The sequence below is a fragment of the Camelus ferus genome, chromosome 17 (genome assembly GCF_009834535.1).
Source record: "Camelus ferus isolate YT-003-E chromosome 17, BCGSAC_Cfer_1.0, whole genome shotgun sequence".
Lineage (NCBI taxonomy): Eukaryota > Metazoa > Chordata > Mammalia > Artiodactyla > Camelidae > Camelus > Camelus ferus.
Window position 1 is genome coordinate 19,293,411 of NC_045712.1, and position 18,445 is coordinate 19,311,855.

General features: G+C 34.5%; 1 protein-coding gene across 34 annotated transcripts in view; it reads right to left on the bottom strand.

Annotated features, from left to right (window-relative positions):
* SLMAP (sarcolemma associated protein) overlaps positions 1-18,445 on the bottom strand; it is a 122,217-nt gene that overhangs the window by 22,023 nt on the left and 81,749 nt on the right. For 33 of the 34 annotated variants that reach the window (XM_032458223.1, XM_006184827.3, XM_032458217.1 and 30 more), the window contains 3 exons: positions 9,375-9,434; positions 4,490-4,570; positions 4,149-4,208 (listed from right to left, as the gene is read on the bottom strand). In XM_032458223.1, the coding sequence (XP_032314114.1) occupies positions 4,149-4,208; positions 4,490-4,570; positions 9,375-9,434 (201 nt within the window). Of the gene's footprint in view, positions 1-4,148; positions 4,209-4,489; positions 4,571-4,708; positions 4,770-9,374; positions 9,435-18,445 lie in introns of those variants that run through there. The other variant, XM_032458224.1, reaches the window with a different exon arrangement.

Here is an 18,445-nt window from a genome sequence, read left to right on the forward strand (position 1 = left end):
TAGCCTATATGCACCACACTTCTCTACCAATAGATGTTACTTCTACTTTAAACATTATCCTATTTGTAAATGTCAGTACTGTTTTAAACAATGCATGACTCCCTTTTCCCTCTTGGTATATTCTCGCTTATCTTTAACCTACTCATTTGAGAAGCCCATCCTGACCACTGCTCCACCCCATCCTTGCCCCTAGCCAGGAAATTAGCTGTACTCTCCAAAGTTTCCACCACACCTATTGAAACACTTATTACACTATCAACATATCTCCTTCCTCCATCAGACTGCAGCCTCCTCATATGTCTCATCTCTGTATCTCCTGGGTCAATAAATGTCTCAGAAATAAATGAAAATGACTTTCTAGTCCCAGTTTCTGTCTTGCACTTACAGCTGCATTTCTGGTCCCATGGGTGACTATACAAAACTGGGAAACCTTTGGATGTGAAAGGAAGCACTTTTAATAATTATGCTGAGATAATGGGTTTCAGGTAAACCAGAACCTGTGATCTTTCTTCCTGTTCAACATGTGCCGAACTAAAACACACTGTATTCCCACCATGTCATTTAGACTATGTCCCTAGTTGCTTCTATGTCCTGCAAGTTGGCAGTTGGATCTAGAATCTTGACCAGACTCAGGTTCAGTTTTTTTGTCACTGAATACGTCTTATGTGGTATGACACACTTTCAGGGTCATCTCAAGTAATAATTCTTCCATGAATTGCTTTCTTCCCCATCTTCTATGATAAACAAAAAGAAACAAATGTAAAATCTGGACATTCCTCCTCCTTTCTTTGACTCCTAATAGCAACAACCACCAGGAAGCAGCTTATCACCTATACCTCATTATCAATTTGACTAGAAACGTCTCAAACCTCAAGGAAGTCTTATCAGACTTTGAAACCATTGGAGTCTCTGGCATAGTTCCCTAAATAGAGCATATCTGCACTAAATACTACTTGGACTAAATATCAGTTTTCTTTTTATCTCTTCTTGGGAAATGATTTCGAGCATACAAAAACCTATGGATGAAGCCACAGCTTTATTTCTCTTTCAAAAGTGGTATAAATTGGTTGAAAATAATCAGTATTTCAGGAAAAATTACTACTGCTATCACCATCTCATTCACATCTCATGATGAATGTTTAATCTACTTGAGATTATTTTCTTAATCCTAGATGACTAACATGAAGATTAGCACATTATTCTAAATTCTAAATAAAGATTGGCTATTTTTAAAAGCCAAAATTTGAAGACAACGGTTCAGGAAGTCAGGCATAGGACTGCAATGAGTAAAATAAAAGGGCAACTTTCTACAGCTCTCAAGGGTAACACTCTCCGTTATAGGAGAAAAATTCTGTCAGCCTACTGAATCCTAATCATACAGATAACAAAACATAACCACATATACTCAAGCACAACCTAAATGTGTCTAATAAGTGCCAGTGAAACATTATTTTTAAGAATTTATACAACTCTTACAAAGAAAAACGATGGATTAAACAACTATTTATGACTAGGATGACTGTTTATTGGACATTCTTCTAAAATCTGCCTGCTTCTCATGGGTGATTTTTCTTTATATCTAATTTTTCACTGACTTACCAGTTTATTCTTAAAATCAACCTGTAAAATCTTTCAAGAGGTGTTGATAAAGGTACTACCTCATCAACAAATTTCATAATCATATAGAAATGTAAGAAAAGTTTTGGGGTTCTGTTTTTGTCCCCTTAACTGAAAGCAAGGTTAGGGAAACTAACCCATTTTCACCAATGGCACCCTAAACAGTTACTAGCAGCACTCGTGCACCCACTCTCCTTTCACATGGACCTTGTGTTTTCCATCTCTTTCTCTCCCACGACTTCCCCTTTTATACCCTCTATCTTGACTCTGATTCCCCAGCCTATCTCATGAGCACTTTTATAGATACAATTTAGCCTCCCAGTGTTATTCAAGATTTAAAAAAATTTTTCCCCTGACTTTTGGCAAAATAAACAAATAAAAAATATATTATTAACTGGAAAAGATCCAGCACCAACAACTGCTTTTCCCTAAAAGACAAAATAGGAAATACTTTCTTTTAATTTCAAATCTTAATAACTAACAAGAAGTTACTCTTTAACCTATAGATCTGCTTTTATCAGTCACCACCATCATTACTATTAACAGTATCTTCATCCTGGGGCTTAACATGTTATGTTCCCAACACCATGGTAAGTGATCTACTTGCATTGTTTCACTTAATCCTCACAATAATCCTATGAAGTCGATCTTCCCCAATCCTACAAATGAAAAAAACTGAAGCACAGAGGGGTTAACAGTTTGCTCAAGGATATATTACAAATAAATGGCTGAGATTGAACCCAGAGCTCTTTGGCTCTTAGCTTCTTGGCTAGAGTGTGTCACTTTCCTAATGTTCTCATGGTTTTATAAACTTTGATGTAAGAAGTCTACCATTAATTCATTCAACAAATCTGAGTTTTACTGAACATCTGGCATTGTAGTAGGCAAAAAGGATAAGAATAAAATCCAAAGCAGACTGACATATATAACCACAAAAGTGTTAATAACTGTTGAATATAATCAACACAATCATAAATGCTACTTAATACGATCTGAATTGGGCTGCTGAAAAGATTTCTGGGAGATTTTTATAGTAAAAAAGACCATAAGAATAGCTACTTTTGTATGACAGGTGTTCATTACTCATTTACCTCCTCTCTTGTTTGTCTACGCTCCCACAAACACCCAAGGTCCTGAAATTTTTTCAGTATCAGTAACATTTTATATATTAATAGCATTACATTTCTGAGAAGAATCAGAAACGCTCCAAGATGAGATTTCTATACTGTATAAACATTAACTTAGATTTATTATTATGACACTAGGGAAAAAGCATGTCTCATCAACACCAAAAGCCACCTGAGAATACTGTAGATCAGTCAGGGTACTGGAAACCATGATCATTCTTAACAACAGGTTGGCAACTGGTTGCCTGGGCCAGTAATCCTCAGGGCTTTCCTTGGTATGGGAATTCAATCAAAGGTGGCTTCAGAGAGCCATGTGAGCTTTAGTATCCATGGGGAAGAGGAGAGAAGGCCATGATGCCCAGACTAAGGAAGTGTAAGAGAATCTAGGTAATCTCTTTGTTAACCACCCCCAATCTCAACCATTATACAGCGAGGCCAGAGCAGGGTTATGCAGAGTGAAACTAACGCTTCCTTATATAATCCAAAACTTAGGGTCTGGACTAGAGGATCCCTTAATAGCCCAGGCAGAAGTAAAGGCACTTCTACACAGAGAAAATTCCACAGGCTGCTTTTGCTGCTTATTTCAGAGAGCTGCCTAGTGTTGGTCCACTGCTACTAACATGCTTAACCCACTGGGCTGAACTCACATGTCAAAATTTCTTGTGTATAATAAGGCAATTATAAAAGAGACTAAATGCTGACAATTGTAGATTTATCAATAAGCCACCCCAAGGCACTCTATCTTAAAAACACTTTTATAAATGCTGATTTAATTCCTACCCATTTCATTCTAAACAAGTAAATATCAAGAAATAAATGTACTTCTCATTTAGAAATGAGACAAATCAAAGAATGTATTATATGCACTGCTCATTTTAGCCCCACCCAACATTTCTAGAAGAGTCCTAAAAACCTGAGGGTATTTACTGGATGATGAGGAGGACCAGAAAATGGGGAAGTTTGTAACTGCTATCATACGATTACAGAGCAAACAGGTGGTTCTTTCAAGAGGGTTAATAAAAATATTAAATACCAATTAATTTTTTTTAATTTAAATTATTAAATATTATAAAAATATCTCTAATTCACATTAAACATGGTAATGAGTTTCTATCAAGACATCAAGGTAAACAGAAAAACCACAGCTGCATTTCATATTCTACCACTTCCTGCTTTGCCCTTCATACAATTTTGATTGCTACAAATTATTTTACAATTTAAACGTTTTTCTTTAAAGCACTGGTACCAACATCAACATTTTAAATTTTAGTTCTCACTGCTTTAGAGAACCTATCTTAATCTTCTAAGTAAACTTAAAACTTCACTAATATATGAAACTGATTTTGTGGCAAAGGGTGAATCTGATGCCCTCGTTTAAAATGTCATAAAAACATGTTAAAGTACCTTTTAATAGGGACACTTTAGCAAGGGGTTCATTTAAATCTTGCTCATCCATTTGGGCGTCTACAGGGGGAGAAAAAGATAATTATAAACAGTAAGCTCTATTGACAAGCTATCATTATCAAAATAAATAACTGAAATTTATATAGCTATTATATTCGGATCGCTGAAAGTAATTTTAAAATTTATCCAAGTATTCAAGGGAGTGACTTGACAAATGGAAGCACTGCTTTCTCCCCAAAACACAAACTTTGACTTCTCCACCCACACTAACCTACATACTTAAACTGCTTGGTAGGGAACAATAACATCTGCAGATTCATAAACATTAAGTTAAAACTCACCTGTAGTGTCGTCACTACTTTTCTCCTTGCTTGGACTCAGAGTATCTGATAAATCAGATTCCTTTGCTCTTGCCTGGTTTTCTATCAAGAAAAACAAAATAAAAGTAGAATCTCATTATAATATCTTTTATCAATAAAACTGCTTCAGGCTATGCTTGCTCTAAATCTACTAATGTACAAAATACTTTTAAAATTAACTGAGGTCACTGAATCTCTTACTTCTTCACCACTCTAGTCCCAAATGGAAAGCTGGTTAGTACACGTAGCTCATATTATATTATAATGTGGATCATGACTGCTGTGCAGAGGGCTGGGGCTTTTGTTCAAGGCTGTCCACTGGCCAACTGGAAACAAAAATGAAGCAAGCTTTGCTAAAGTATTCAGAGAACTGTAACAAATATAGCAAAATTCCCAGGACAATGTGGACACTGTATGAAGATGATGAAAGCAAATGGCTCTATTATATAAAAACACTAGTTAGGTTGCCTCAGTAATATTTATACTCATAATAAAAACTCTTTTTAAAAAATCACAATTATTTATTACAAAAGAAACATTTAAAAGAAGAAAATTAGCAGCTTTTTACATCAAAATAAAATATGACTGTACAAACCACACTAAGAAAAACTCAAAATAAAAAGTTTTGAAGTTGTTTACAAGTGGTGTGCTGCCTGAGGCAAGGAAGACATCCCTAAGCCTAGTTTTCAATGAACTGTTCACAAAAAGTCCTAATTATAATCCTCACAATTTATTAAAGATGACTGGTAATTAGTTAGGCCCTAGATCCTCATCTGTAGTGGCCCATCTGTGTACACTATAACATGCATTAGGACAGCCTTACAGAGATGGTCATTTCTCTGACCATTACCCTAGAGCATCTCCCCATTCTCCACAAAGCCTTGGCCATCACAAGGCCTTAGCCAAGCTTTATATTTCAGAATTTAGCCATACTCTGGTCCCTGAATTAACTCTCACATGAGCTTTGTTTCGGTAAGGCCGGCCTCTTTACAGAGCTGAGGCAAGCCAGTTCATCATGGCCTGCAATTCTTTGCTTGAGTTGATATTTCCCTGAATTCAAGGACCACTCTTTCTACTTGGCCTAGTCATTCTGTAAGGTACAGCTTAAGCTCCGTTACCTCTAAGGGAGTCTTCATTTCTCCAGCATGCCGCTCCTTTTTATTGTATCTTCTGTGGGACATGTTTTTTTTTGCAATTAATCATGTTCTATTTTTTATCATTCTCTGTGTGTACATTTACCTTATTTCCTTAGTGAGATTTTAAATTCACTAAGCAAATGATTATTTTTTAATTTATTTTTACTGAAGTATGATTACTTCTTATAATGTTATGTACTTGACTATACTGTTGGTAGTAATCTGCATCAAAAATTTAAATGTGCATATCCACTTCTAGTACTTTTCCTAAGGAAATAATAGGGAACATACAGTATATATACATAAAGATGTTTATTGCAGCATTGTTCATTATGGAATGGAAAATGTTCAAGATATATTTTCCATTTTGAAAGTAATCGGAAACATATCTAAAACCATTACTGTCAAAATAGTTAATATAATGTTAAAATATAACTTATTATGGATGTTTCATATAAGAATACCCTAGAATTTGTGGCTAACTTGTGAAATGGGTGATGAATTACAAGAAGCTTTTTGCTTCTTTTCTCACTGCCATTTCTAGTCAAAGGCCAACTGCTGAGCGACAGGGAGCTTAGATTAGAAGTGAAGTCACTAACCATGGAGGCCCATGGGAATCTAATCTGTGACCTCTGGTGCATTCACAGTGTACTATAATCAGACATTTCTGAATGTACTAGTTTTGATCACAAAGTTACAGTCTCAAAAAAGGCAGGCTAATACATCTTATCTATATATAGATAGAAAAGAAACCTCTCTGGGGAACAAAAAGGAAATGACAAAAATGACTCTTTTCTAATTTTAATATTCTTGGCAATTTTATGATGAAGATACTAAGGTAAACCAAGAGGAATGTATTTTCAAAAGGATTATTCTGGCTTCGAAGGAACTTTTGTTTAATATTTAGAGTAGTAGCCAGGAAGGTAAAATTGCCTTAGAGGTGGAATCAAATCTTCCATTAAGATCTAACTAGAACATAAGCTCCATAAGGGAGAGATCTTTGTCTGTTTTGTTAACTGCTACATGTTCGTTGCATAGAAGAGTGCACAGTATACAGCAGGTTCTCCAAAAAGGAGACAATTGAAGACACAATTCTACTCAGAATAAGAAGGCAAGTTTTTAGTAAGTCAAGTCATGGTCCATCATTGTTGTGTTTTTATATATATATATATTACACACACACACACACACACACACACACACACACACACACACACACACACACAGTTATTACATAGAGGCAAGCTGAATCTATTCAAGAATGAAATACAGGACACAACAAATGAGTGGCAGAGTCTCAACTTTTCAAAACATCTACTCTTTAGCTATGAAGCAGCACTCAACTTTCCAGTATTAAAAAAGTCATTGCTAGTTGATTTTCTCTGCAATATTTAATTATTAAAATGCATACCAAAAGTACACAGAGATGGAAGAATAGCTACCGACATCAATACCTAAAGTGTTCCCAAACTGGGAACTTTACAATAACATGACTGTTTTCATTGTATCTTCAAGCAGACATAACAATAGATGGGCAAAACAAACATACTGGCCAGAGACCATTTCCTACATCACTGGAACCATTACTTGTAAAGAAAACAAGGTTAAGGATCAAGAAAAATAAAGGGGAACTAACATCTGTTGGACAACAGAATGGCGCTTCTTGCATTAAAAGCAGTATTTCATTAAATTCCCACAAAACCCTGTAAGTTATTGTCAATCCCATTTTGCAAGGAGGAAACTGAGGTTTTAAAGAGCTAAAGTAAGTTGCTTGAGGGCACAAAGCTAGCTATGGTAGAACCGGGAGCTGAAAGTTGCTGTTGGACCTACTCTGTATTCTTTCTACTTCTACCATTTCCTAAAGCTACTGTAAACATATATTGACTGCAAACTGAGTTAGGGCTTAGAAAGTATATGCAACCTACTGATTATCTGAAGGAAATACCACCAAGATTGTAACAGCTGGTAACTGGCAATTTCAAGCAACTCATATTTTCAATGCAGAAAAGAAAATTCCATCAAAAACTTTACCAATGAAAGCATTAAAAAAAAAAAAAAAAAAGACAATCCAGCCAAACCCAAAAGAAAACACTTTATAGCCAGATATAAAGCATTTAAAATGTAACTCATTTCAGCCATCTAGTCTCTTACAAGGATGAGCGTACCTCTGCATGCTAACTGTGAGAGCTGCTAGTAAAATGTTTACTGCTCACAGAAGAGTCTCTGGTATATAAAACTTTTATATGTATTGTCATTCTTAAAGGATATATTCTATTCACCTGCATGGACTGACTTGCTATAATTTATTTAATAAATGCCCTTATTATTAGACACTTAAGTTTTCCTCTTTTTGCTTTTAAAGAAACACTGAAACAAACACCCTTGCACATTTGTCCAATTTGTTCCTTAAGATAAAAATTCAAAAGTGGAATTGCTAGGTAAAAAAGCATGTTCTTTAATGCTTTCAATACATGTTTTATGGCCAGATTTCAAAAGGAAACCAGATTTTCTTTTTCAACAATGACATCACATAATCTCAAGGGAATATATTCTAATTCAGAATGCATTAAACAGAAGCACATGATAGCAGATACTTTTCTGTAATTAAAAGAAGCACTGATTTTTTTCCCCACTTCAAAGTGTTGGCTATTCAACCAACTAATCTGAATAGGTATTTAGGTGGTGAAGTACAAAGCTATTTTAAAACCTGTTCTCATCTCACTTTAATAAGATGAAGTAAATTGCCATACCCACTAAAAATAGTCCACTGTTCTGAAACTCAATGCCAGTTTGCCAGAACAATATTAGTGATGCATAGTTTATGCATTCTTTCCCCAAATATGGCATCTGCCGTGCACATAATTCAGAATGGAAGCCACCAGATATCTGAAATAACACTATCCTCTCAAATATTTTTAAAAGCCAAATGGATCCAGTTACTTTCATAAAACAATGTGTCATAAACTTTTATCACTCATTATTTTATTTGACCAAAATGATTGTGAATTAGTTTTAAACTTTATACTGGTATGTTCTTCTGATGGAAGTCTTAGACTGATAATGAGCATATCTCACTAAATTTATTTGCCCGATTTCCCTATACATAAAAGTGACTTGACAATATGATGCTTTAAAACTCACTTTGCTTTTCTAAGTCTGACAATTGTAACAGAAAAGAATTAACAGAATAAACTACTTCAGGCAATTATAGGACTATCCATTACAAAATATAAGAAGGTCCTACATAATACTTGTTTAAATCAAATTGAGATGTCAAAAATTAAGAAAGTATTAACTATCATAAGGAATATTAAAGGTATGATAAATATCACAAAATAACTGCAAGCATTTTTCACCTGTTTCAAAAAGATTTATGTTGTGTTTGATTAAAATTTTGAGATAAAAGCTGAAAATAATGCTGGAAGTAAAACAGAGAGATTGCAACAAATCCTTAATACTGAAAGAAACCTATTCCAAGCATTAAAAACATACACACCCATATATATCCATCTAAAAAGAAACTTTCCAATGAATGTTTCATTCTTAAAACAGAACTCTAACTACTTTATATTATTATCTGATACTGTTATTACATTGTCATTTTGTTATCCTTAAGAAATAAACTGATGGTTAAAGTACTATGACCTTAGAAATGTACAGTAACCTTCATTATCAAGAAGAGTTGTCAAAACCCACAGAAAAATCCCACAGAAAACCCACAGAAAACGAACCTTTTGAAAGCTTTGTTTCTTCAACCACTTTGGTTAGATGCCCCTCGACGATCAGCTTCTCTGCCAAAGAAAATAAACGTTACTATCCAAGCCCAAACCGAGCAGCGTTTCCCTGAGCGGAGCAGTGTAACACATTCCATGACCAAATTTAAAGATGATAACATTACTCCCATGACTAGGCTTGAACAAAAGCTTGAACCTGGAAGGGGAACTAAGAGAACTTGAACTATAATAGAGCAATCAGATTAATGCAGAAATCTGAGGGTAAAGGAACAATTTGTCCTCAGTTTTCAGTAATTTTCACTTTATTTTAAAAGCCTACAACTTTCTGAAAATCAGGGCTCAGAACAAACAAAGCAACCCTCTTTAAATTAAGGATATTAAGTTGAAATAAAGGAATTCTGAGAAGATATTTTATTTAGATAAAGAAATAATACAAGTTATAGTATACAATAGTATACTTTTCCCTATTGATACAATTTAGCAGACATGCCTCTATGACAAGTTTCAGTAAAATGAATCATTTTAGAAGAGCTAATCATTGAAAGAAATTGAAAAAAAATTTGCTTTGGTTTATGGTAGATTCTCTGTAAATGAATAATTGTAGCTTCTTTATAATTTATTAAAAGTTAGATTTTCATATTCTACATTTCACTGAGGAAGATAATATATCTATTCTATATATCCCCTTATTTGATCCTGTAAATGAGCTAACCTCCTTCAATTTATACTTTTGCAGTATGTGAAATAATTTCTCTATTCTTTCACCCTTCAACCCACTGCAACTTGGTCATTTCATATAGGCTCTCTGCAGTATGTGGCACTGTTTGCCACTGCTTCCTTGGGAGGAAAAAAAAAAGTCAAAGAGATTTAGATAATTTTAAAAGGCATTAATCTCACAAGATATATAATGTAAGCTGTCCTTCCCATCCCCTGTCCTACTCCACTCCATTCCTGAAAATCACTTCCTAGAAACAACTTTTAACTTTTAGTCACTTCTTCTGGTATTTACATTTCTAAATAATATGTTGCTATTTCTTAATTTTTCCATTTTAGGCATTATTTACTGACAATCTCTTATAGAAGATTAAGCTCTCATATCTTACTATCATCCTCATAAAAGTTAGACTTTGTCCATCAGTAATCAGTATTTATATTATGCCTATAACTTATATCTGCATCATATAATGTGTTATATCTCTTCTTGTGCAACATGTAACATTTTTGGAACCCATAATGTCCTCTTTTGTTTTGCTAATTTTTAAAATATATCTGTCTCAAACACAGCTCAACTTCTTAGAGAACCATAAAACCCTCAATACCATCAAACATGAGTAATCTATCACACTGTATATCCCTGCTCTCCCTTCCCCGAGTCCTTTAATCTTCCTGCTGCAGTCTGAGCCGTATCCTGTGCAAAAACCCCTGCCCCCAGATTCCAAATCTTCTTCTTCCTATCTTATTCCCTCGTTTTGGTGTAACACATTCTCTAATAATTTCCTGATAATGGGTGGATAGAAGGTCAATGCTTTGTGACTTTGTTCCTCTGAAAATATTAATGTTTCACCCTCACATTTGGCTGATGATTTGACAGATATAAATTCTACAGGAAATAACTTTCCTTCAGAATTTTAAAAACATTGTTCCACTGTCTTCTAGCTTCAAACTGGAAGGTGAGCCTAACGTCAGCCTAACTCCTGTTGTTCAGTGTGCACGGTAGAGATGTCTTGTGTCAGCACTGCCTTGTTTGCCCTTCCTTTCTGGGCACCAGAGAAGATTGCACATTCCAAGTTCCTAGCAGTGACGAAGGTCTGTATGACTGGTTCTAGCCAGGGCCAAAGCCTTTCAGAGAGAGTAGGATTTTTCTACACTTCTTTCCTCCCTCACTCTAGAAACCACATGTTCAGATTAGCCTAGATTCCTCAGTAACAATATAGAGTAGAGTGTTCTCCCCGGCCATGGACATGCAGCATAAATGAAAAACAAATGTTTGTTGAATTAAACCATTAAGATTTCAGTGCTTATTTACCACTATATTAAAATTTATTATAATTAATACAGTATGTGATCCTTTGTTTCTCTCTGGAAATTTTCAGAATCTTTTCTTTATCCCTGGTGTTCTTAAATTTCATACACCTCAGTGTAAGATTTTTTTTTAATTGAGGTTAGAGTCACATATTGCATTAATTTTAGAGTGAACAACTCAGTGGCATTTAGTACATTCACAATATTATGCAACCACCAGCTCCATCTAGTTCTAAAACATTTTCATCATCCCAAAAGAAGATCTCATACTTATTAAGAATTTACTTCCCATCCTCCAAAATCTCTTACTACTCAACTGTCTGTTTTATAGTTTCAATTTTGTTTTTTTAACATCTACTACCTGCATAGCCTCCACTCTCATTCTCTTTGTCCTTGTAGTTTTAATGTCTTTTATAATCTTTTACCATGAATGGGTCCATTCACCATATTTAATCAAAAATTTACTGTTTCTCCTTTAAAACTCGTTTCCTTTGACTTCTAAGATACCTCTCATTTCTATTTCATTTATGTGCTTGCACATTCCTTCCTTCTCAGCCTATCACTGTCTTTTCTTTCTTCTGATTATGATCTAAATAATTGTGTACAACTCAATAGCAAAAACAAGACAAAACAAAATAATCCGATAAAAAAAATGGGCAGAAGACCTGAATAGATATTTTTCCAAAGAAAACATACAGATGGGCAATAGGCACATGAGAAGATGCGCAACATCACTAATCATTAAGGAAATGCAAACCAAAACCACAATGAGATATCACTTCACACCTGTTAGAGTGGCTATTATCAAAAAGACAAGAAATTAGTGTTGGCAAGGATGTGGAGAAAAGGGAACCCTTTTGCATGGCTGGTGGGAATGTAAATTGATGCAGCCACTATGGAAAACAGTATGGAGGTTCCTCAAAAAATTAAAAATAGAATAACTATATGATTCAGCAAATTCCACTTCTGGGTATTTATCTGAAGAAAACAAAAACATTAACCTGGAAAGATATATGCACCCCCATGTTCACTGTAGCACTGTTTACAACAGCCAAGATAAGGAAATAACCTAAGTGTTCAACAATGGATAACTGGATAAAGAAGTTGTGGTATATATATGCAATGGAATGTTATTCAGGCATTAAAAATTGAATAAAACCTTGCCATTTTTGACAACATGGATAGACTTCAAGAACACTGAGCTAAATGAAATGAGTCAGAGAAAGACAAATACTATATGATCTCTCATATGTGGAATCTTGAAAAAACAAACAAAAAAAGCTCATTGACAGAACAGACTGCTGGTTGCCAGAGGTGGGGGGTGGTGAGGAGTGGGAGACGTGAATGAAGGGTATAAAGGTGGCGGAGGGGAGGGGAAGCTGGGTACAATGTAGGAAACAAAAGCCATGTGTGAAAGAACTGACAGATTTGACTTCATATAAATTAAAATTTTCCATATGATCAAATTCATCATTAACAAAGGTAAAGTGCAAGTGACAAACATGGAAAAAATATCTGAAAAACAAATAACAGATAAAAGGTTGTTATTCACTCCATTCACTCAATGAAATATTAACTAAGGTGTGCCTACTATGTGCCAGACAGGTGCTGGAAGTATTAGAATGAACAAATGACAAAATCCCTACCCTCCTGGTTCTTAAATTCTAATGATGCGGAGAGGGACAAGCAATAAAGAAATAAACAAACAGTATGTCAGATGGCAGTTATGGAGAAAAATAAAACAGGGAATGAGGAAAGAGACTATGGAGAAGGCAAACAAAGATATGAAGACTTCCAAAAATGAGTAAGAAAAAGTCTAACAACATAACAGAAAAAGGGGCAAAGAATTCACAGACCCAGAAATGCATATATCCAGTAAACATGGTCTACCCACTAACACAATGCCATGGCATTATTCACCCGTCAGGTTGGCAAACATTCAGTAGTAGGGGTGTGGGTAAACGAGTAATCGTGTGTCCCTTTGGTGGAAGTGTAAATTGGTATCTTTCTTTTAGAGAGTAACCTGGCAGAAACTATCCAAATGTTGAAAGCACATGCCCTTTGATCTCACAGCCCCTCTTCTGCATATCACACTGGAAAGAAAGAGACTACTTATATTAAGACTACCAATGCAGCATTGTCTGTATTGGGGGAAAACAGAATACAAAATTTCATAGTTCTGTGTTGGGGGAATAAGTTCTAAAAGAGCCACTTTCTTCACATGAAGGCTACAACCAATTGAAAACAGAAGATAAATGGCACTGACTATTAGATATTGATGTCAGTTTCCTGAGGATCTTAAACTGACTGAAGAGAAGAGTAGAAGAATAAAAAAGAACCACACAGGCCGCTATTGTAAATGCCAACCTGAAGAATTATTTCTAAATCTTAAACTTAGGTTTCATTTAAAAAAAATGCTATGATTAGGGCATCAAAACAATGTGCTTGAGACCAAATTTTTTTAATTGCATGCATATTGGTAATTAAAAGTTAGACAATCTCTAGATTGTCAGAAACATATTCCTTTAACAGGAACAATAAAGCTGGATCAATTAGCCTTCACTGTCTTGGGAATGGGAATGGGAAAAGGAGGAAAACAAGTTACCTCAACAAGAAATTTCCCACTAAAACATCCTCTCCAAACTCTGCCTCCCCCTGCCTAAAAAGGTTTTCTACCCTCTAATTAACATGTATTTCTGTGTGCCAACTACTATTTAGAGCACTTAGTAAACATGATCTCATTTAATTTTCATAATAACCTTATGAAGTACGTACTGTCATCCCATTTTATAAATGAGAAAGCTCACGTTTATAGAGGTCATACTACTCCAGAGTCATATTGCCAGTAAGGGATCGAATCAGAATTCACATCAAGGTTACTCTTATCCAATTCTAGACATCGTAAGTGAAAATGGGCTTAAGTCGCCTAGAAGGTCATTAAACGGAAATACAGATAAGAATCTGAGACTAGAATTAACATCAAGATACAATTAAAGTAAAAAATTACAATCAGCATTTCACATCAAGCTAACAATTTATTACCCTTCAGAGAGTTGCAGTTCACAAAGTAGAAACAGAGCTGTGCATCCAGACTCTGTGAGGCTGCTAATTTTAATAATACAGACTTTCACAAGTTATTTGCTTCTGCAGCAAAATAATCTTATTTTAATTTAATTGTTAAGCAATTCATGTTATAGAAGATTGTCTGCCTTTCCATTAAAAACAGTTCCAGAATCTATTTGTCTTAAAATCCAAGAAGTAAGAACAAAAGAGAAAAAAAAATTAGAATTCAAGGAGAGATTTAAAACTAAATTAAATGAACCAATTTCAAGAATACAGAAACAGATTTTTTTTTTTTAAGGAACAGTCTATATGCCAAAACACTGTTGGCATGAATTTAAGACTATCTTCTGTGCAGTTATACTGGGAGAAAATCAAGAAGAAATATTGGAAAGCTAGCTGACTGGGGAAAAGACTGGTACAAATAACAAACAAAAACCCTTAGACAGTGTTTAAGAACAACGAAATAAACAATTAGCAACATCCAGTTTAAACTCAAAAGAGTTTTCCTGTAATTAACTGACACTAACTAATATGAGCAGGGAACCAACACCAAATGTTCTTTATTCTTTGTCATAAATCCATTGCTTTGCCTTAGAGAAATAAAAGTTTAAAAGATGAAAATTTAAGAATCCGTTTCAAGTACAGTATGTAATCAGAGTAAACCTGAGATTGTTCAGACAGGCTGATCTCATAGGGTAATGAAAAGTAAACAGTCACACGAGCAACAGTGATTCAATGTATTACTCCAAATAAGGCAATTTCTATGTGAGAGCAAAGCCCTAAGAGAAAGGAGGACGAATGAGAGAAGCATACACAGATAATGACTATAATTTCAAACTAGGGGTGGGAGTCAGGGAGAGAATTTTGTTTTTAATAAGAAAAAAACAAAACAAAAACAAAAACAATAGGACATGAAATAGTAAGAGAATTAGACTTTTGCTTAGTAATAATAAAAACCATTAAGTATCACAGTAAGCATGGATTAAGAACACAAAGACATGAAATAATTTCATGGCTGGCACTTTTAACCCCATCATAGAAAGGGAAATGCCCCTGGGGGAGAGAGTAGTTTGTCTCCCCAAAGCACATCTCAGAGGAAAGTTTCTCTGGCACCCAGCAGTGACATTTCTGCCCTCACCAGGACAAACTCAGCAAGAGAAATGGAAGGGGCAGGCAAAAGTCCAGAGAAGGCTGTTTTTCACTCCATGCCCACCAAATGATGGCAGGTCTCCACATCCTTACTTTTCACCCTTCATCCTTTCACTCAGCATACAAATTAATCAAGTGGCTGAGTTTGCAGAACATATATGAAACAGATTTAGAGATGTACAGCTTTTAACTCAGAAAGCATCTTCAGCAGCACACAAAAGTCTCAATGTACTCATTAAAGTTTATATGGTGGTAAACCTTGAGTGACTAAAATCTGCAGGAAACATGGAATGTGTTCTGCTTAAGCCAAACTTCATGCCTGAATTCCTGAAGAAAATTTGTTAGAACTTTTCAGCAAGATCTACTGAACTTACTTGTTAATTCTACATTTTATGTGATGTATTTTTATACAGAAAATTTACTTCACAGTTCTCGAATGATGCAAAGGTTTTATTTAAATCTGTTCAAAATCCAACCTCTTAGCCTAGGATTAAAAGCTTTTCTCCTAAAAGAGAATTAAAAGAAACACAGTCTGTTTTACCATAAAAGGAAAACAAATTGAAATGTGTTCTGACTCATTTAATTTCCTCAAAATCACCTTATAAATGGAGACAGCCAACAACCAAATTGTTCTCTTACGGATTCAGACACATACATTGAAAAAAATCTGTCAATATATTAAAACTATACATGATGAATTGTACGAAGTGCACTATTTGCTTTCTAACTTTTAAAACACAAAGTGAGCTTATACTGTACAAGCATAGTAAATAATGAAAGCTAGGTACTTAACACTTGCTTTTTAAAACACTGGGAACAAGATTATGAAGTTATCACTGCTCAGAATATACACTTCCATTTTTAAGATCATAAATCAGTTCAAGATGACTATCACTGAAAATAATGGCAAAAAAGTTTATGCGCACTTACCAAAAAATAATCCAAAAATGTTTCAAAAGTTCACTTGAGTAAGATTTTTGCTGAATTTGCCTTGCTTGCCATAATACTTAATAAGCACAACAACTTTAATGGTTCTTTGTGATCAAATAAAAATAATGGCATAAAATAATGAAATGACAACAACTCAAACCAGAGGTAACCCTTACTATGCCAGTTCTGGCTATCCAGATTTAAGGAACCAAACAGATTTTGAAAATTCGAGATACAACTGGTATTCTCATTAACCAAACTCTCGCTACTTGCCAACAAAACTCAGAAACGAAACAGATTCAGATAACAGGCTATATCCCTTGCGAACCTGAACTTACAGTCCAAACTTCCACTCTTTATATTTAGGGACCCAGTGGATTCAGATGTCTAAGAATACTTGTATTTTATTTTTTTGTTCTTCGGTTAACTCTTTGTCCAGAAAAACAGAATTTTATGTTCTCATTTTTTTCTCTCTATGCACCACATTTAGCATTTTCCCATGCTATTACATAGCTCTTGTAAACATCACTTTATTGGCTAATATCCCCATTGAGGGGACTTGGCTGTAATTTATATAACTTCTTACTCAATCTCTGAATGTTCATTTGGTCCATTTTCCCCCCATAACTATGATACAATAAAAATCCCTCCTCAAATCTTTTTCTTTGTTCAAAATAAACATTGCTCTCTGTAAAAACTACAGCTAAATATTTTACATATTTTATAATAATATTTTAAATAATTTTTGCAAATTATAATTTAGTAAGACATTCTTTTGATAGTCTCTATTCTTAATTCTTTAGGCTCAAAATATAAGTCCCAAAAGTTCAAAATAAAAATAACTTATTTTAAAATGGTCATATGTAATAAAACTAGATATATAATCCTTTTCCTGAAGATTTATATTTTAGATTATATATTCTACCTTTAGTTGGTTTCAGTGGGCACCAATGATTTTGCCCCAATCCCTGTGCCAATTTTTTGTAAAAGAGAGATTTAGTAATCAGAAGGTAACAAAAAGATGCACTAATCTTTTCTTCATGAAAAAAATTGTTAAAGAACAAAGAAATGTACCATATTTACTCAACAATTTGCCTCAAAGTAATAGTAAACTTACATTCAACAAAATGTCTCTAAAATGGACAAAAACAGAAGCTCTTCTAAAACTATTAAGTGAAATTTCAGGTTACCTTAAAGCATCTCTAGGAGTGTAACATTTGATCTATTGAGTTTGTGCCTGCTATAATTACCAGGGGTGACCCTTACAACCTTCGAGTCTTCTTGAGATTGAAGGGTGTGGGAGCAGTGGGTGGGAGGGAACCATACATGTGTGCACATTCACAAAATGAATTCATGAGCATAAAGATCTGTAAAACCATTCATTTCCAAAAAGAGAGCCAACAGAGAGAGAAAAATGCCTGACAACGTGTACGTCTGATAGGAAAAAGTACAGATATCACCAATAAATCTTTACTACACACAGTGACCTTTAATTGTTAGTAAGAAAACCAAAAGAATAACACAATCTTTATTGTTACGGATTTAAGTAGTCATGTAATTTTCAAGAGGGAATTCATGATTCTTTTGTTCAGAATTCAGCAGACATCTAAGTCACCTCAAAAGCCAACCCATCTATCTTTAAAATATTAAAAACAGTCTTGTACAACTTCCCAAGGGTAGGCAGTTGATGTCACACTCTGGGACAGCCTACTACTCTACTTCTTCTCTAGAAAGCTCCTGCGACACTAAGGGCTATCTTCAGATATGTGTCCAAACAAAATCATTATTTTTGTGGTTTAATTTAATTTTTTAAGAAACTTATCTAAGAACCTCAAAATCTAAATCTGTGACAAAACTAAAATTTAAGTAAATCAAGTTAACGTTATTATTCTCTTAAGTATCCA